The following is a 22,316-nucleotide window of genomic DNA, read 5'->3' on the forward strand; positions in this document are numbered from 1 at the left end:
AACTACATAACTATACTAAATATTATTATATTATAATACTTTTGTAGGTATATAATATTAATATTGTCTCTATATCATATTATATTGAACACGATTTGACATTTTATTGCGGGGATTAAAATTATTTAGTACGTCTCAATAATATTATTGTGATTGATATTTTTTAGCTCTTGATCCGGCACAGCCTAATTTCAAAGACAGTCGGAAAAATGAAAGAGTCGACGTAGACAGTGCTCAGTTCGTAATGGTGTTGCACACGTCGACCATGTTCTTGGGCTTGAGAGAGCCAGTGGGTCATGTGGATTTTTACTTCAATGGTGGCCAAATTCAGCCGTCGTGCAACTCCGATACAGGTAAAAAAACAAAACGCGTAGCACCTGTGAATGTGGTTTTCATAACATGAAAAAAATAATATATACACTTGTAACTTTTCTAATATTAATAGTATCAATTTTAAGGATAAAATCACGTCTTAGGTACAATATTGTCGACCGAATCGTAACAGCAATAAATATTTCACAGGTTTCTCAAAATTTCTTTATAACAACAATTCTGTATTTTTGACGATGGTACGTCAAGCAAACCAAAAGAGATGATTTCTAATTATGGGTACAATATACTAAACTCATCAAAACTTTTAATAGTTTTAAGCCTGTGATTTCGTCACACATAACAATATGTGTATTGTGTGTGTAGAAATGTAAATTTTAAAAGCTTATTATAAACTCCAATACGGGTGTATTACCTTGACGTTATTTTATAATTTAATAACCCCTATCTTTGAAACATCAGTATGCTTCAAACGGTATGGATACTCGTCTAAGTTTTCAGAAACTTAATTATAATTCAATATGCTACAAAAATATTCTGAACAATTAATTATGTAAAAATATAATATTAACATATTGTAGTTGGTCATATTTTACTCATATATTATAATTGTATATTAAAACTATAAATTGTTTTAAAAATACGATTTATATAGTTAACCACGAGACTCGTATGCGTTATAAATTATAATATACTTTATATTTCATTGTATACTCTATTTTTTTAATCGGAAAGTTTATCATTCAAAGTTAGATAATTTGTTAAATCAAATGTTGTAACTTGTATCTATAACTAATGTCATGGTAATATTATAGCTATTTAATATTATTATATACTATTGTTTCAACAATATTTTAAATATACCATTCGAATGTCACAACATTCCCATTTTAAAACGTTCTATGAATGATTCTTAAAACTGTTTTCGATTTTTAGATACAACCAAACGGAACTATTTGATTTAGTTTTTATTTCAATTTAGTATGATAGGAATCAGAGATTTTCCGAAAGAATTTTTTTGAATCCAATCTGTTTAATTATTATTCAGTCGATTGGTTTGATTTGGTCACATTCCATAAAATAGTACGGACGAACAAAACGACCGTGTCCTGACCGTGGAATCTAATCGCTGCAATATCTAATGAACTCCGAAGATTAGGCTATTTCCAAATAATTCATTAGTTCGTCCACCAATTACTATATCTCTAACCTCGCGGTCATCCGGAAATTGATGGTGGGCCAACGTAGAAGTCAACAGTGATCGATGGGAGTTCAAACTTTCGATTACGATAAACAATTTGGTCCTGGTATAGCAGTTTTATTCGAAAATAAAGTATTATGTAATCTTTCATTCATCGATATATTTTATTCGCTTTATCCTGTAGTTTCCTAAACTACTACAGTTAGTGGGCAATTATAAGAAATAGTATATAGGTAGCTTTTAGTTCAACATATTAAGTTATGATTTAAATAAAATTGAGGGTTGCGCAGTCGTGCTATAAGACCCACACTCGCAGCTGATAATTAATTAATTAATCAGTTTGTTTATAAATGGGTCAAGTTAATATGACGTATATTGTTTGTTAGTTATTAACTTATAATTTATCGTTATTGACGTTGACTTTAGGTAACCAAGTTAATTATTTTCATAGACAATAGACATAAAATAATATGTACCTACACGAGTTATTTATACATTAACGAAAGTACGTGGTGTGTTATACTATTTTCTTTTTACCTAGTGAGATTATTGTGAAAACATAGTTTAGTATTTTCAAAAATGTAAAATGTAAAAATTAATAGCAATATTTTTACGTGTTTTGAAATATTAATGAATCACAATAACTATTCAGTATAGTCAGTTTATACGATTCTGATAGATATACGTTATTGTGGTACCGTACAATATTGTTATCAAACGTCGTTATCTTACTGTCTACTGCAAACATAATCGTAGGTATAGTCAAGTATAATAAATACATTTTTTAAATATATTTTAATGCAAGCCCAAAAACGAGTCTAGCAGAAAGTAAACATTTTCAAGTGTTTCGTTTTCGTTTTAATCTTATAATGAGCTACCTATATACAATAATAATTGTTGTTATTGACAAAATTTATAACCTGAAGGAAGGTATCAAACGAAAAGTTTTTCTTTAATGTACCTACGCATTTTGATTCTTTAAGTTTGTACTAACCGTTTGGAGTGTAGAATGTTCAAATTTTAGGTTCAAAGTATTTCAAAAGCTATAAAAACATAAACGTTCTTTCCGCATATTCCTCGCCAGAAGACTATGGAGAATATAAAGTATATTGTTTAAGATGTTATGTTGAAGTATTTTTAGTATTTTTGGTAATAAAAATAATTAAGAACTAAACGTTATCTACTGTAAATATTTCGCTAAAAATTCTCAAAAAGTATTCGTGTCTCGTTGTAAAGACGGTGCAGTACAATGTTATTATTTATTACCCACTTATTAGTACCCTAATGAAACGAAGAAGTGTTCATAAACGAAAACATTTGTAACTTAATTTGTATAACCTATAAAAATGGTCGGTTCTAAAACTTGCCCTTCAATGTTTAGAAATTAGATTAGTTTTGTCACTCACAGATGTTACTTATAATAGATATGTTCATAAAAGTAAGTGCTACACGACATGAATGTATTGAATGTTACGCCCGGTAGGTCATCTAATCAACGCACATTTTAGGTTTACCCTACAGGAAGACCTCTTGAAAGGTTTTCCCTTATCCAATAGAAATTCCCATTATACAATTTTAAATCAGATTCATCGAAATACCATTTGTGGTGGGTGTTTATACTTATGATGACATATGTACCTATTTGAAAACTGTTTTTTTTAAATTATTATTTTCCAAATCTTTATAATCAAATATATTAATTCTAATAACCTACATAAATGTGATTAAGTTAACATTCCAACATAGGACCGACTGGGATGACAATCACATTATTACTTATTACTTATTAGTATACGTATGCAAATATGCAATTCAAATTTCAAATCTAGGACTCCTTACAATATGTCAATATGCATAATATAAAATTTCAAGACCGACGATATGATTAATAATCCGATTAATACTTCACATCTCGTATCTAATGTAAATAAATTTCAGCTGTAGGCCAGTTGTATGTGTGAATTAGAGAATCATAATAAAATATTATAAAATGTATCGCACATCTATACTAATATATAAAGCTGTAGAGTTTATTTGTTTGAACGCGCTAATCTCAAGAATCACTGGTTCGAACTGAAAAATTATTTTTTTTTTGATAATCCATTCATCGAGGACTATATAACACCACGCTACGATAAATTTATAGAAGCCTAGGGAAGTGATAATTTTTTAATATATTTTTATTAGTATAGATATAAATGAATGCTTGTGTGAAGATTAAACCTCAGTGAAGAAGATAGGCTTATTTAAAAAGGGTTAAGTTTTGAAATGCTTAATTTCTTAGAATTTTTTTGAAAAGAGTTGCATTTTTGAAAATACTTTTTTTAAAGGGTTAAATAAAAATAAGTTTTAAGGAGGTAATTTTAAAAGAAAGGGTTATTTTTACTTTATTTTTTTTAAAAAAAGGGTTGTATATACTTTTTACTTTTTTTTATTAAAGTTATACCAAGTTAAAACGACAAACTTGGTATAACTTTAATACTTTGATACTAGAGTTAATTCATACACTTATGTACAAACAGCACGGGTTCCGCAGGTAGATTGCCTACCTGATAATTTTATTCTGGGCAACAGAAAAATTAAGATAAATGTAGAACATCATACACCGAATATTAAATAACGCATTGAACAAAGTTTGAGTTATATAAAAGTTTGTACATTTCATCAGCTAGTTTAAAATAAACTTACGATCGTTTTCAATGTAAAATCATGCGAATCCCAACACACACAAAAAAAATAATCAATAAATTATAATAACAAAATTTTTGTTTGTATTATTGAGCACTTATTTTTAGTTAACACAATTTTAGAAAATTATTCGAGCACGACTCAAAGTTTTTAGAGTTTAAAAATTATAATAACAATATATATAATCAACAACAACAACATTAACAACAATAATAATAATGCAATACCGTGGTCGCCATAATGCGGTTAACGCGAACGAAACCTGAAGTCGTTTTCTTGTAAATTTGCTTACTGGGATTTCGGGTGCAGGCGGTCGTACTCCGTCAACAGGTGGTCTAAGGACTCTTCGTCGAAAATATCCCATTCGGTGTTGATGACGGTGTGGCCGAATTCCTACACGTAACAGCAGTTGCAGCCGTCGTTGACGACGAGCACGGTACACGTGTCCGACATCATGGCCACAAACAGCGTCGTTGAGCGTGGCCACTGAGCCCGCGACCACGTCGGTCAGGGCCACCCGTCACTCGGCCATCACGTCTCGGCTCACAGGGTCCACGCAGTCAAACACCTTTTGGTCCACCAGCACAGACTGCCCCCTCATCCCCCAGGGCCCCAGCGTGCCAGACCGGGAACCCAAACGTCAACGCTAGCGGCAGCCAGACTTGCTGCCGATCACGTGGAAATCAGTCGGACTTGTGGTCGAACAGATCTTGTCTGAGGGCACTGGGCATCAGTGTGGTTGCTAGCGAGACCAGATCCACAAGCCGTTCGCACCTTGCAGCAAGGTCGTCAACCGCTCGCGCGACCGGGGTGGTGACGGACACGGTTCGCCCTTGTCCCAGCATCTGATCGTGTGGCCAGCGCGTCGTGCTGTCCGTGTCACCGCAAACCCGCGTCCATGGCGTCCAACATGCGCGCGTCATAAACGTCAGACACTTCCAACTTCCGGTACACCTGCTCGGTCGCATCCGGAACACCTGCCAATAATATTGCTCGTAGGCCTCGCTCGTACCTGCGTGAGTGGCTGAGCACGCCCCCGGGGCTGCGGTGCGTCAACGATTTCGGGTAGCGGTAACGGTCGGTGACATTCTGCAGAAACTGTTTTTTTTTTTTTTTTTGATATTGATTGAAACTTTAGTCCATACGTCTTTTGTGCGTCGTAAAAGGGGACAAAAGTTTATTGTTATTGTATTTTTTAATTTTTTTTTTATTTCACACGTTTGTCCGATAATGTCGTTTCGAACGAACTACCAAACATACGTGTCAGAGTTATACAGTGTGTTTCACTGTGCTCCGCCTCCCAGTCAATAGGCTATATATTTTATTCAATACGAATTCGAAAACCGTTTCGGAAAGTTAGTAATAAACTTATTTATGAGTTTTTATTAATTGGAATTGTTTACAAATGTACAGAGTTAATAATGCAGGTACGTAACTATTACTGAAACAATACTTGTTTTTTGTAATGGTCTGGTTAGTCAGTTGGTCATATTTCAAACGATGTAAATATAAAACTAATCATCAAAACGTTTTCAAATTTATGGGGTTTTTTAGTTGTATTTCTTTCAATACGTTTTAAAATATTTGAATATACTATTTAGATTAACTTAATAGATGTAAAAGCCAAAAGGATAATAATATAGTTGTTTAACGTATTTAGAGCGTGATGGAGTCGGGTGGAGACCCTGTGGACCAGTTGTCGTCGATATATATTAGTTTAAACGTCACAATATGTTCCTCTGACATTCGAATTAATATTTTTTTGTATTCTTCATTTTCTCGCTCATGTCTTTATAATATTATGATGGTAATATTTTATTAAATCTTCGAGCTGTATCGATTAGTTTCTATTTTTTTTATGGTTGAATCGTGAATTATTTATGAACCAGATACTATGTATAACCTATGTATAATTTATGCGTCTAAACTGCAGAGGACACGGAATCGTTGTTTATCGTAGATTTATGACTTTTCATCGACATTGATATATTTAACTGAAAACTCTAATTATATTAACAACCGTTAGAACGAGCCGTAGTCGTCTGGTTTTACTTTTATGGAATCATAAATACATTTTTCTTTTCGAAGTGTAACGGATATAAAATACATAATAATATTTAGTACCTATAAACGACGTATGTGTGTGTGTGTGTTCGCACGCACGTGTTGTATAACGAACGAGGGCCTTTGATGGCACATAAAATGGATACGTGACGGAGATTTGTAACGTGATTTCTCGTTCGTGAACCATGGTAATTATTATTACACAGACGACAACAACGACGAGCTACGGCTGTCGATTTTAAGCCCGGGTATACGAGCCGATTGTAATATCATTAAAACTTATAGCATTGTGCCTCAAACGTTCCAGTGAGATTTCCACGTCACACCATCTGTTTGCGTACACAATAATATAATGTAGAACCGAATCCTCAGCTTATCTAGGTCGAAAACCGGGTCCAAAGCTCTGTAAAAAGCTGTTGTGTTACAATTTGTACATCACTTTAAAAATAAATAATAGATGTTATTGAGTCATATCTCATGTGTTCATTAATTTTATTGTCGTGTCAAATTAATTTTTTTTCTTAGAATAAAACTCCATGGATTAAAAATATAATTTGTTATGTAAATAAAAAAAAAAACAAATAATCGGAAATATCAAATATAATAAAATATTACAATTTTATGTGTGAAATGAGAAAATAAAGTATAGGTATATACCATATAATGTATAGTGTATACTGTACTGTAATAACTTATAATTTATAATTTATTAGTAATATAAATAAAAACAATAATAAATAATAATTTATAATAATAGTGTAATTGCTTATTAACGGAATATATTAGCAAATTGTTAAACACATTTTAGATTAATATTGCCCTATAAAAATGTTCTGTTTTACCTAGTAAACACAAACATACACAATACATGATAAGTGCGCATGCGTATTATTCTGTCTTGATGTACCTATTATAACATTTGTTTGATAATTATCTGAATAATTAGTATTCACATTTTATAAAATCATTTACAGTTTAAACATAATTTGATATTTTACAACTATCGTATGTGTAGATATATTTAAAAAAAATACGTTTAAACTCAATATTTCAGTAAATGTTTTAAATTGTAATTACGGAAATGCTTACTAAATCGTTGTATTATACACATAGGTATAGATGGTACATCAACTAGAAACCACTTACTGTGGCATGGTCGATGACATTTTATTGGAGACATATTTTTGTAGGAGTGTCTCCGTTATTTATTGCTATTACATAGGCAATTCGATTGATTTTATAGTCAATATTCCAAAAATAAAAATAAATATTATAATAATATATCTATCACAATATTCTCACAACATAAACCATTATCGGCGGCTATAGCATAGATGTATCTATATAACATCGCATCTGTACTGTCAGATAAGAACCGTTTGTACAGTTATTAATCGCGATGGATACATGTCTGTGATGATAAATATGTGCGTGTTTATGCTGAATATAGAGAAAAAATAAATAAATCAATAACGACTGGCCTCACACGCTGTCTGTTCTCTTGTAAAAACCTGTGTTATGTACCTAACACGCCTATGTGTAACTACGCTGTAGATATTATCATTGAGTATAGATAGTATAGATACTCAATGGTATTATTATAGATAGCTACCAGGATTATAAAATATTATTGAATTACTAATATTCACAGCTTAAATATACAAGATGTAATAGGAAGACTTGACAAAAAAAAAAATAAATAAAAACGTATGACAACAATAAATAATATTTAAAAAAAAGTTGTTTTACATTATAAATTAATTTACTCAAAAAAATATTGATATTTTAAAAAGTTCTAAAAATAAACTACTCAACTTAGATAAATATTTTTACCATCATAATTGTTCTTGTAATTAGATTAACAAATTGGTAATTTAGAATTTTTCCAAATAAAAATTTAAATCAAATTTAAAATTTTTTATTTTCAGTATTAAAAAATAAAAATAATTTTTATATTATACTTATAGTGCAAGCGGCTATAAATTATATATATATATATATATATATATATATATATAAAATAATAATTAAAAATATTGATTTGAACAAAAGTTATTTCATCTGTCGAGTCTTCCTGTTAAACTCTGTATACCTAAATAACATATTTTTTAGGATATCGAAATTATCATACCTATAATGTTGCAGCATTGTGTTAAATTGATGCAGTAATTTGTACAAAATTTGTACAATGCAATGTGGAACATCATTATTATATATTTACACGCTATAATTTAATATTTTAATAGCAATAATTTCGTGTCAGTCCGTTATGTACCTATATACGTTGCAGATAAATTATAAGACGCAACTGCAGTGTTTTAAATAGTTTTTATTTAAACAATATATAATGTATATTTAAAAACTAAAGTAATAAAATGTTTTCAGTTTGCGGTCATGTAGTAGCTCTAAACTATTTGGCGGATTCGTTGAAAAATTCAAGTGAATTTAAGGCATACCGGTGTCATACGTTAAGCGATTGCGAGAAAAAAATCGTTGATAACAAAGAACCAACTATTAACATGGACATATACATGCCAAATTCGTGAGTAAAAAATACAGATTAGTAATACATAAAATATATATTTTTTTGGACAATATTATGCAACTTTTAAATTTGAAATAAGTTTTGCGATCACTGTTATTGTAATAATAGTATACGCATGTAGTATATATTTTCAAAGCTTAAAGGCCAGTTTTAATAGTTACTATACATAATATTATTCTTGTTTCGTAATATAGAATATTTCAAGAATAAAAAATGTATACAATTGTTCACGGTGCAGGTGATATAATATTATTTAGAAATATTTGACCGATTTAAATCATCGCTGGTTAAATTTTATTAGACTATATTGATTTTCAAAAGTCAAGATTATTGTAATGTTTTACAAGAAAACTGGTCTCATAAAATAAATTGTAATAAAAATAATGTATTCATACCTAACAAAGATGATTATCACGGCAAGTGTTAAACCTGCACGTGTTATGCTGGAGAAGTATAAAAATTATACAATGTATACGATCGATCGAAATTATTCCAACGCATGAATTTTCCCGAAGAACATTATAAGTTTCATATTAGTAATCTAATAATCTTCATCGTAAATCTCCAATATTTATTTACAAAAGTATAATTATTTTTTTAAAAGTTGTATTTACTAGTGTACACAGAGTTTTTTTAATATTTTTTTCTGTTCCCTGGCATATTCATTGAAAACTGAAATTAACTGTAATGAATATTATGTGGATCTGAAGAATCACAATTTATAGTGAAAATGTATTTATTTTTATGGGATGGTTGACAAATTTGAAATTGCCATTTTTTTAAACTTAAATATTACAGTTTTAAAAATAAATGAAAGAATTATTAAAGAAAGGAAAAAAAATAAATATTAAAATGATTTTATTTTAAAATATAAACCTCTTGGATTTTATAATTGAAAAGTCAGCAATTTGGTGACAATGTTTTTATTCGTTATAAATATGAAAAAGTTTTACTACATAATGTTTCATAACACTGCAGGATAAAAAATATATATTGGACTTAAATATTAATTTATTCTATCTTCTATAATACCCTACTTAGAAGATTTTTATTCGTACTGTACAATAAATATAACATTGTATATTTGTATCATATTAAAAATGCTACACACGTTTTTTCATTACAAATAATAATTTTTTTATACAAATCGTTTAAATTGACAACATTATACACACATTTCATCAAGTTAAAGCAGAAATTATATCTATCAAAATAATATAACTTAATGTAATGTATAATTTTGAGATATTTGTATTAATTTCTTAACAATACGGTTGTTAAAATGTAAACTACGTTATTTTTAATTTTAAGCAAATTATCTAAAAAAAATCTCTACTTGTCAAAGATATGATGGTTTAGTGTTTTGTCTATTCATTTTTAATAGGGATGAAAAGATTAGAAGTAAATGCATTTTTTTGACTTTAGTAAGGTACCTATAGCTTTTCTAGCACAAACTTTTAACTATATAACAATTAAATGTAAAAACTTTTAATTTGAATTTTTTCGCACATTTTGACATTTTGAGTTTTATTGCATTTTACGGTATTTTTAACAATATTTTCGTCACGACTTTTTAACTTTTATGAATTACTTTTTATTTTACACAGGCTTTAATAAGTGCGTTTTTTATCATATTTAAGATCCAACCTAAATACCTAAATTAAAAAATCAAAACATTCTTTTTGTCTTTAAAATGATTTAATATGAACATTTAGAATACATGTTTCTTCTTTTCAATAAAAAAAACACTTGATACATTTTATTTCTTTTAAATATTGGTTATAAAGGAATTTTTAAAAATTATTAAATGCATATTTTATTATATTTATTGGAAATATTAATTTTTTAACAACATTATTTGGGATTTTGAATGTATTTATTAAAATTTTATTGTGCATTAAAATCTCAGCCTCAATTTGTATTAATATTATAAAATAAGCTTTGACGATAAAATGAAAAAAAAAGGTGAGATATACTTAAAATATTTGGCAAGTCATTAAAGTGAATTTACATATTTTGATACATTGATAAATTAGTATATGTATTTTTAGTGGATCTGTTCTGTTCCCCAGAAACACGACCTATATTCTTTTTAAAACGACCGTCCCAGCTATTGTTTAAGGTTTTATATTATGTATATATCTATATTATAATAAACAGTATTAATTAATTATTTAACACATTTTTACCAACCAGCTATTGGCCATTTGTATAGTTTCTATAATTTGTATGACCTAAATACATTTTGAGTTCTGGAGATTTTATAGGCTACAGTTGGGCATACGTAGTAGGTACCTATATAGGTTTATTCAATGGTTTCAGTTGGGTTGAGTAGTTTATTATGTTCATTTATTGTTAAGGTTTTCACTTTTAAGTTATAATCGATTTTACAACAGTCCAAGTTAGTATACATATATTTTAGCTCACAGCTCAAATTTCCTCACCGGTTAAACATTTTATCGGTAGTTTTTCTATCATTATGTGGAAAAGGGTATACAACCGCCGTCCGTAGCCTGTTCTTAAGTGATTTATTGCTCCTTCATTTTTTCTTGTTAACTACACACCTCCGTCCACTGTGGTGTCTGATTTTGATTCTTTCAGCTCATTTTCTTTTATTTATACACTTACGGTCTTTTATTATACCATTAGCCATTAGGTTCTTATCTCATAAACTGAATTATACATTTATGTTTCGTCTTGCCAGAATATGTTCCGAATTTTGATACCGTATACATGTAGATTTTTTAATATAGTCGTTAAGGTTTTTTTATTTTGTGGAAGTGTATGGTTTAGTCCTGCGATTCCCAAAGTGTGTTCGGCGAAACCTAAGGGTTCCGTGGGACAATCTCAAGGGTTACGCCAGATGTATTCATGAATATTGAGAAAATTATTTGATATTATACTTGGAAAAAAAAAACTTAAATAATAGTAACTAGTATAATATTGCTATAAAATATTCATTTTACTGACATTGGGGTTCCATGAAATACGAAACTTTTTCCTAAGGGTGCCATGGTCGTAAAAGTTTAGGAATCGGTGGTTTAGTCTATAAATCATTAAATATTCAATAAAAGTTTTATAGGCACTCATACATGTTAATTTAATTAATTAAACATTATTTGTTTTAATAATTGTTTTATTGTTTATATTTAAACATTCCAGTGTTTTTACTTAAATAATAATTATACACTATACATATTTACAAATATTATCCTATTACAAATCCTGCTGCACTTCAAAGTAATTCTGGAAATTTTGATGATACGCACATTAATTGTTCAACTTAATTTAGTGTGTAGTTTTATCGTGAAAGAATTTCTAGATTTTCAGCGGTGCTAAATGTTATGTTGGTAAATTCAATATGGTAAACATCGAAAATCCTGTTATCTCACTAGTCACTAGGCACTATAAATATTATTCTAACCCCCATGTGATAATAAAAATGATGAAAATATCAACATAATATTAAAATCAATGACATTTTTTTTAACTTCTGGACTAGTGACAGAAAGCATATTATTATGCTCGAACATGATTGTCTCATACCCTATTCAACTGTTTTTTTTGTTTCATAAATAATAATATTATATTCGAATTTATTGATGTGAATACAAATATATGATCAGATAATGGTATCATATAAATATAATACGATATATTGTACTCTGTAAAAATACAAAAGTCTATACTATATCTATATTCTATATTTAAGTTCATATTTTTGGTTTCATATAATACATCGTGTATCCAAACATATTATAAATATATAGAAAAATAATAGAATATTTTATGTGGGTGATCATCATATTAATATTAATGTATTATTGAATTTTTAGAACCAGAGGATTGTATTCCATAATACCATGCAAAAAGGATTTAAAAATGTACTCACGTTTGTAAGTAAATCAAAATATTTATCGTAATACTGTATTAAATATTTTATAACAATATTCCAGAACAATATAAGAAAATTATTTTCGAGGAGGTAATTTTTCCTTATGATCTTGAAATGCTATTTATTATAACTATTACCTATCGATAAGTTTAATGGTAATATTTAAAAACTACTGTTCAACTTTTTTTAGTAGTACCTTTGTATAGCAATAAAACAACCGTAATTGTATTTTAGCAATAATTTAAAACATGAACAATCCTTGATTCGATATTTTTCAAGATAACTCTTGAAAATTTGTAACAATAAGGTATATACACATTGTATTGAATTTGTTTTAGATCATAATCACGTTTATTATACTATTGCTTAAAAAATAATAGTAGTTTTCGTTGTGCAACACTTGTAAACTCTTTTTTTGAAATCTAAGCTTTGTTTTACAATTACTTTCAAGTTAAGACATTGCATTCAATTTACAAGATTTAAAATGGTCGATTTGGAAATCACAAATTGTTTACTTAACACAAAATAATTGATATAATAATAATATGTATGGTTAAAATATAATGATAAAATTAAAATATATATATTTCTTTTTTTTTTTGGGGGGGGGGGGTTAAGATTACTATTTGAATATTGAAGGGAATGTTGGAAGATTTAAAAATGAATAGGTAATAGGTATGTTGATGGGATAATTTGGAATAGTTGAAGATAAGATAAGTTATGTCACGTATCACAGGGTTCTTGTGGAGTGTGTCGAGGAGGGAGTTATAAGTGGAAAATAAAGTGTGGCCAAAGCGAAGATGGTAGAAGGAGGCATTAAAACCCCGTGGTCTAAATTCAGGATTCATGTAACGAAATTCTGGCTACATATTGTAACCTTTATCTCACCAGAATATGCATAACATCGGGCTGGAAGATGTTGGGAATTTGGCCTGTTTGTCAGTGAATTCGTTATTAGCAATGTTTAGGGTACCCAAAGAAATGTAATATAAAAGCCTGCCTCGGTTAGACAACGTAAGATACGTTTGATCTTGGTTATATGAATAAAAGGTGGCGATGAAGATATAAGTAGACATTGGAGAGATCTTGAAGGCAGGAAAGTGAACCAGAGCGATAAAATATATATTTTTTCAAGAGATTTGATTATTTTGAATCATTTGACAGTGTATCAAGATGCAGTGGATATTAGGTAATTAGAAAAGAAATGTGTAACTCTGCAATGGGATGTAAAAATAAAACCGGCCTGTTAAAAGATAAACAGGATCATCGGTAAAAATTAAAATTAAAAGCGGGAATTACTTATGGACAAAATCAAGAACGATATTGTTGAAACATTTTGAAAGATGAGGCTTTTAGCAATTCGGGCGTATGGCATAAAATGTTTGATTAAAATACAGGGAAAATTAATATGGATGGGAGGATGGCCTAATATTGTCACATCGTTTTAGTTTTAACAATAATGTATTAACGGCTGTCGGGTGGCTGCGACAAAGTGTGCAGTAAGTTAGCGTATACCTATGCACTGGAAGAGTTTGAACAAAACGTTTGAAATTAATAATTAACAACGCACACAACATGCGAGTCAGACGGACAATGTGAAGTCGGAATCGGGCTATCCTTACACGTCTGACTCGGCCTATCGGGTGACTGTCTATAGTTAATCGAATGAGCTGAGTTCTGCGCATCACGGCGGGGACGCATATAAATAATATAATATTATTTTATCGCAGCGGCGGAACAGTTTCTATTAAAACCCCGCACCGGCCGGCTAGTTAATAGACCATTTGCGCGTCGCGTTGTTTAAAAATAAGGGTCGAAATACATCCAACGGAAATAAAAACAAAAATCCGACAAACGTCAAACGTATAAATAAATAAATAAATAAACGAAGCCCTCGCTTGCAGTCTGCGGACCGGCGGCGGTCGGATTGGCCTTTTATCATCGCGCCGCAGCGCCAACGGTGCGCGGTTCAATGCATTTCCGATACATTACGCCGAGGGGAAAAAAAATGCTTCAACTAGTAATGCTGTGTAAACGAACAAAAGTGTGGTACACGACGATGGTTGTATGAATTTTCGTTTTCGCGTGGTACCGTTGCGCGTGATAAAATCGATAAATCTCCAATGATTAACAGGTGGGATGGTAGGATGGCAAATATATAATTGATAATATCTCTAAATATATTATAATATTATCGCATGAAAAGTTTATTTTGAGTGAAAAAAAAAATAATAGGTGCTTTTTAATAAATTTCAATAATACTTATGGTAAAGAATTTGGATTTTTGAAAGACGTATAGGTACGATTAACAAGCTATATAGATCTATATAAATATTTATTGTGTGATTTTACGTGTAAGGATTGAACAAAGCGTTTTATAATAATAATATTAAACGAATTATATACGGAAGTAGAGTCAAAAGTGGTGCTGGGTTTTTTTTTCGTCTGATGATTGGGACTTGGGAGTGAGTTCGAAGAATATTATTTATAAACTTTTTACAAAAGCACTTGAACTTTTATGAGTTATGGTATTGTCTGGATTCCTGTCGTCCTGGATTACCATGTACGGCCAGACTAAGATTTTTCGAACACAGTTATAACAAATTCTTTCAAATATATTTAAGTTTTCAATAATTGTTCAGTATATATAATGTTATTACAATAAAGGTAATACGGCATTATACCTTTGTCGTAAAAAATATCTCAATTTCGTACACAAACCGTTTCAATGGTTTATTATTTTCTTAATAAGCCAATTTGAATGATAGTAAATTAAAATTTAAAAATATTGTACATATAAAATATGTACAACCTACATTAAACAATACAATACAACTTATGGCATACATTATATCTGATCATAGTTTCATTTTAAATAATTAATTTTACTTGTATGATTATTCAGCGGGGAATTATACATTTTGCAAGTAAACAAGAAATTCTAAAGATAATATTAAGTACCTATTTTAAAAGTTGTACAATCTTGATCAATATTATTAATTTACAATCGAATGCATATAATATTACAAATTGTTTTTGGGAACAGTTAACTTACTACAATAAATTATGACTTTCGTATACCTACAACAGCTACCTTGTGTAATATATTATGATAAATGTTTGCTTAAAATGATGCTATGAATTTCAATGTATAATTCACTAAAATATTATATAATACCTACCTATAAGTTGTAAAAAATCAATCTATTATAGTATATTGTTTTTTTTTTTCTATGATCATTTATTATTATTGTGTTTCAGCTTTTTACAATAAAGTATAAAGACTTGGAGGAAACATTTACTTTATCATCGCCCAAAGTAGGAACTGTAACAGATTTTTACATTAACATATATTATACTACTTGAATGCATATAATGAATGCGATGTTTTATTTAGCACTTTATTATTATTATTGCACTTTGGATACTCTGTTACTTAACACAAAAGATTGTATAATGTTCCAAATATATATAATATTATATACATATTTTATCACATAATATTAATTAAATTTAAGTCATATTATTCGTATACGTTACACAGCACTTTGATTTGTCTATATTTTAATTTCTGAAAGTTATTTAATATATTATAGTTATCTCCTTAATAAATAATGTAAAGAATACAAAAATATGTTACAGTACACCTTAAATATTGATAATTAAATAAATAAATAGAACATCATTTTATTTAACAGTTTTAAATATCACGACAACATCATTGGTGGTTGTATAATATTAGTAACATATGACATATATTGGTTTAAAGATATTCAATACATTGTTAGTTATTTTAACATTTATAATATTTATATTAGTTGCAATATGTACTATATATACATTTGGATTGATTTAAATTTAAATTTAAATAGAATATAAATATTTTAATTCTTCGTAAGATTAATCATTAATGAAACAAAACAAATTAAGTTAAAAATATATTTAAACGCCATAATGCGCCTACGCGTCGATAATTTTGTATCTGATAGCAAACACTTTCATGTTATATGCTATGCACAATAAAAAAAAAACTATTTCGCGCAGTTGTTATTCTTATTGATCGTTAACTATCTATATATTCTATACTATACGAGCCATTAAAATTAATTATTGTTAACATATGGGGAATTTAGACGTTGAGTAATCCAAGTCTAATGCTACACCGCTATGTCATATTGCAAAACATAAATGTACGATTTACACTTATTAAAAACAAATTGTCATAAAAAAAAAATAAATATTTTTAAAACTTTTGCGAAGCATATATTGTTAAATTTATTTATGACTTCGTTTTTTTTACGATGGTCACAAAACCTATATTGTAGTATTAATTATATCCAATTTATAATATTTATGTTTTATACATCACATCAGAAATCATCGTACAAAAAAAATTCACAATCATTTCGATCTTTCACTATTTTATAATCTTTCACTAAAATCGTGTAATATATCAACACATTAATATAATATGATTGTGGTTCATGTATAATGCACCTGAATTTTATCCATTATACAAAGGGATATATACGACTTTACATTTCGTAAAATATTTGTAAATGAAATGGTAATGGATGGTGCTTATTTACATAATTACTGTCATAATTATATACAATCATTGTTTTTAATAATTATAAGCTTTTATAATAAATAATAACGGAATTCGTAAAGATTTAATAATTGTCTCTCTCTTTATGTGTATTATTTAAGTATAAATAATGTAAATGTATTATTAAGTAAAATCCATTATTCTCATAATAATTTAAGTATACATTATTACGCAAAATACATTTATATTTCATTAAATGTTTGTCTAGATGATGAAATTGACAATTGTATCAAAAAGTTTTTATTATTATATCCATTGAACTAAAAGTTAAACAAAGAAAACATTTAATACAACATTTTTAATTATTTACAAAATTAATGTACAATATTATTATGTTACATCCACATTATTTAATTGTGTTATTTGTAATTCGTATATTTATAATTTTATTCGAATTCAAAAATTATCTAATTCATGATTTGCCATTTAAAATATTGTAATAAGTTATAACTAATAAAACAATTTCATAATGTGGATGCTACATAATAATATATTATATTCCATATTATGAATGGTACAAGGTCAAGGAAAATTATTAGCGAAAAGAACACAATATTTCAATTTTAAAATCTTAAATAGTAAGTTATTTTGTTTGATTACTTAAAAAAGTTGAACCATCCTTCCCCCAAAATATCGTTTGTGTATTACTGTTACTATTTTTATTGCGTTTTATTTTTCTTAATTACTTCATTTTATAAGAATATATATTATTCATATGTTATGTGCAATATACCTGAAAAATAATTATATTTACTTGTATTTACTTATATATATATAGACACAATTAAGTTTCTATTAATTGATTAACAATGTTATAGGGAATTCATGACGTGTCTTCGAAGTTTCATAAACTATACCATTTAAAAGCCTTTTCTCGTAATTTGTACCTTAAACATTGGTTTTCACTTAAACTCTATGTTTTGTTTAAATGTTATAATATTCTATGTTAAAAAGATACGAAGCAATATTTGTTAAACGTAGATACCAAAAGCATTTACACGCATTTCCTTCCGCAAGACTTTTAATTGTGAGGTACCTTGGTACCTACAGCTGGCTGCTGTACGTGTTAATAAAATTAGCGTTTGGAGCATTATATACTAAGGTTAATTACTTAGAAAAATATCATCTGGACAGTATAATTGATCGAAAATATCGTTCTTTGGATAGTAATTGCCGTTAGGAATCCTGTACAGAATATTGAAAAAACCACAATAAAATGTTTATCTATATTTGACTTTTGTTATACAATTTTTTTGTGGTTTCTCACAATTTTCTCTTGTATAGGTTCACATGTAAGTATGTAACCTAATCATTTTAAGGAACCAGAAGCTACAACTATATTCACAAAAAATATAAAAATAGGAATTAATCTATTCACTAAATAAATATAGTATGAAAAATATGCTCAATATAATAGATTTATATAAAATATAAATTAATAATATAATATGTTCTCATTAATTGTATTATTTTCCGTATTTACCTATCTTTCCTATCTAAATAAAGTATTGAAGAAATGAAATGAAATATGTATTTTGATTTTAAAAGTTTTTTTATTTATTTAGAGCCACTGATAACATTAGTGGTATGCACAGTATTAATCTAAATATTTTGAAAATTACCTTGCGTATATTGCGATGCTGACTGGTACTCGATCGAGTGTCAATAAATTAATTAGGTCTGAATACCGTATTAAAGTACCTAAACTAATGAAATTATTTTAAGTCCTCAAATTTTAGTATGAAAATTATTCTAAGTGATAAGAAACAATTGATTGTTATATATTATTATTTATTGTTGTTTATTGATGCGTCCTAGTACACATTTTGAATCAGTTTACATTGTGTGACGATAGCCATTCCTCGAATTACAGTATTTTTGTCGAATATAATATTTAATTTCTGAATTTATTATTTAATTATTTTTCTAACCTTACGTAAAGTATGAAAAAATAGGGAAAGTTTTACAAAAAAATACAACGTTACTACGCCAGGACGTTAAGAAAGTTGGGAGCTTGCAGCAGCTCGAGTTCCACACCCATAGCCGATGGTGTCATTCGTCGGAAGACAACGCTTACATGACGGACGACAAAGCATAGCTGACGGAAGATGACGCATACACAGTTGACGACCTTACACTGACCGTGAGACCGAAAATTGTCTGTGCTATCAGTGAGCTCCTTGACCAACAACCGATGACGACGACATTAACTTCGGCAGATTTCAAGGAGTTGGACGAGCTAACCGAAGTCTTAAAACTGGTGACGGCACTTAAGAGGTCGTTAAATTTATTACCCATATATCTGTGGTCCGAATGACGAACATTTCATCTATTTCACGTGACGATAGTATGACATCATCATAAATGAATATACCATGGATTGTTATACTGAAAGTTTCGGGACAAGTTGGTAGAATTTGAAGAAGTCTTTACAGAAATTAGAAATGCAGATCCAAAGACTGGAAAACACCTTCCGCCGAAACCGTTGTGTCTCAGGAGTGCGTCAAAAGCTATCTATTATAGCCGTGGCCGAAAGTGACGGCAAAGTCAACAGCCGTAGCAGCAGCAGAACAACCGCGACAAGGTCGTCGTAGGTCGTTCCTGTCGGCACTGGAGAGGCCTTGTCTCAAAGTCAATGTTGTGCTGCTGTTGTCGTCCCAAATAAATACCGTGGTACACTGGTACCACAATGTTTGACGAGAAGACGATAGACGCCTCTAAGGGATGCTGACGGGTGGCAGCAGGTGACATTGGTCAAGGATGTCGTTTGGGCACCGGCTGACCCTCATTCGTGTACTTCGCTGTGGGCGCGTCGAACAGTCACAATACGCTCTATTTACTGTAATTATATTTTAACGTCTTAACGCTTTATGAAAGACAAATTTTCAAAGTTTTATAAATTAAAACAACGTTTATAATAATTATGTTGATTTTAAATAATTAAAAATTAATGAATCTCTGGTTGCCATTATTTTAAAACTGTTTACACAGGCTATATTATTATTCCGTCAACTTATTTTTTATTATGTTCAGGATTTGTATATTTGCAAACTTTAAACGTTTCGACTAATTAAGTGTATATATTATAAGATTGATATTATTTTACAGAATTATGCTTTTAAAATTAAATTGTAATGATAAAAAAGGTGGGAAAGTGGGCTATTATGCTGTGTAACAGGTATCGAGTGGATCACTGTAACAGATGCGTTAAATTTTAATTCAGTGATAAATCATTGCATATGAAAAACGATTCAGAGCGAAAACGGTCTGTCACACTATATTACTAAGTATATTTTATGATATTATTGCTATTAATGTAATTTATTTTACTATTAGTAATAAAGTAGGTTATAGTGAGGTAAATTAACTTTTGCCGAATAAATAACATTTAAAAAATATCATTGTGTGTCTAAAACTCTAAATATAATATAATAATATACTTCAAAAGTTTTAAGTAGGTAGGTAGCAGGAATAATATTTTTAAATTACAACAAAATAACCACAATCGTTATTCTTTGTTTAAATCTAATTTCGTCCGAATTCGAACTCAGACTATTTATGAAATAAAATGAAAATGCTTTTGAAAACTATTTGGAATTTGGAATTTTGATTTCCCCAATACACCAACTAGATTCACTTTTCCATCGAACAAGATACTGTTAAAGAAAATCTAACTAGTTTTACTGCCCCAAACGGTGATAATAGACACAAAAATTTAAAAAAAATGTAAAATATAATATTTAGAAAAAACAAATAATTGTAAAAATCAATACATTCATCGCCCTACTCAGAATCTAAAATTCAAAATGTTAAATATCTATAAAATATCAATAGCTCTAAAAAAAGACAAATTATTTTAAAATGTTATCATGTATGTAAATTTGGATATTAACGATTGGTGAAAAGTCTCCACGTTTTTGAGTTACTATAAAAAAACAATATTCATTTCGTTAAAAAGTGGTAAAGCGTATTATATCCCGTTTTTTCTTATTGTTCTCTGACTATTTCAAAAAAATGTTAGTTATTTTAAATTTGACATTTCAAAAGAACCTAATAGAACCAATTTTCTATCAGAAACTACCCTCAAAGTTGGAAATCAAATAGTTATTAATTCAACTAATCATCGTGTATACAGACACACAAAAAAACACATAATTGTAAAATCAATATATTCATTGCTCCGCTCAGAATCTAAAAATATTATACAACTTACAAAAATTAGGTTTTCAGTATACGTTAACGTCGTTAAAGTCGTTAACTTCGTTAATACTTCATATATTATTACCGTCGTTTATAATTACAAGGAACTGCAGCAAAGGTAAAGACGCAGTCATGTCACATTAATAGATGTGATCATTCAATTATTGTAGGTATTATCGCTCATTTGATTATATATTATTTATCAATTGATAACACACTAGTTAAATGACTAAGTTCCATTGGGCTTTATGGTTATATCATATTATTATATTTAGGTTGTTCATTCGCTCGCTCATAACGTTTAGTGTCGAGTCGCATCACATTCACATATTAACACCTTTAATTGCAATTATTATTGCGCGTTGCATCAAGTTAATTCGGGAGTTATGTGCGTATGCCTTTTTAATTCACATTAATTATTTAATACGATTAATGAAATCGAATCCACTCTGATGCACATAAACGATTGTATGTATATGCTATAACATTTATTTTATTACGTCTTCGGCGTTCGATGACCCGCGAGGATCATGTTGTGTGTTTCGGATGGAAAGCCTGTGTTCAAATATTTTATGGTGCTTAAAACTATAAGTACGTCATATTGTTATTTTATATACTAAACATGTGTAATATTATTATTTTTGGCATTTTGTTATTATAACACCATGTCGTCTACCAGCGGTGGTAATATAATACGATTCGTCGGGCCCGAGAAAGGTTCGATAGCGAGACCAGAGAGCCGTAAAAACGACGCTCCGGGCCGAACTTCGGTGGTTATGATGGC

At 29.1% G+C, this 22,316-nt stretch overlaps 2 protein-coding genes across 5 annotated transcripts in view; one reads left to right on the forward strand and one right to left on the reverse strand.

Annotated features, from left to right (window-relative positions):
* Nucleotides 1–17,603, forward strand: part of LOC132947389 (lipase member H-like) — a 37,426-nt gene extending 19,823 nt beyond the window's left edge. The window contains exons 5-8 of the mRNA XM_061017662.1: nucleotides 168–353; nucleotides 8,669–8,825; nucleotides 12,665–12,724; nucleotides 15,985–17,603. Coding sequence (XP_060873645.1) covers nucleotides 168–353; nucleotides 8,669–8,825; nucleotides 12,665–12,724; nucleotides 15,985–15,997 — 416 coding nt within the window. The 3' untranslated portion in view covers nucleotides 15,998–17,603. The remainder of the gene's footprint in view (nucleotides 1–167; nucleotides 354–8,668; nucleotides 8,826–12,664; nucleotides 12,725–15,984) is intronic.
* LOC132947390 (ras-like protein rasC) overlaps nucleotides 1–22,316 on the reverse strand; it is a 160,238-nt gene that overhangs the window by 66,041 nt on the left and 71,881 nt on the right. The window lies entirely within an intron of this gene.

The sequence above is a fragment of the Metopolophium dirhodum genome, chromosome 6 (assembly GCF_019925205.1).
Source record: "Metopolophium dirhodum isolate CAU chromosome 6, ASM1992520v1, whole genome shotgun sequence".
In the NCBI taxonomy this organism is placed as follows: domain Eukaryota; kingdom Metazoa; phylum Arthropoda; class Insecta; order Hemiptera; family Aphididae; genus Metopolophium; species Metopolophium dirhodum.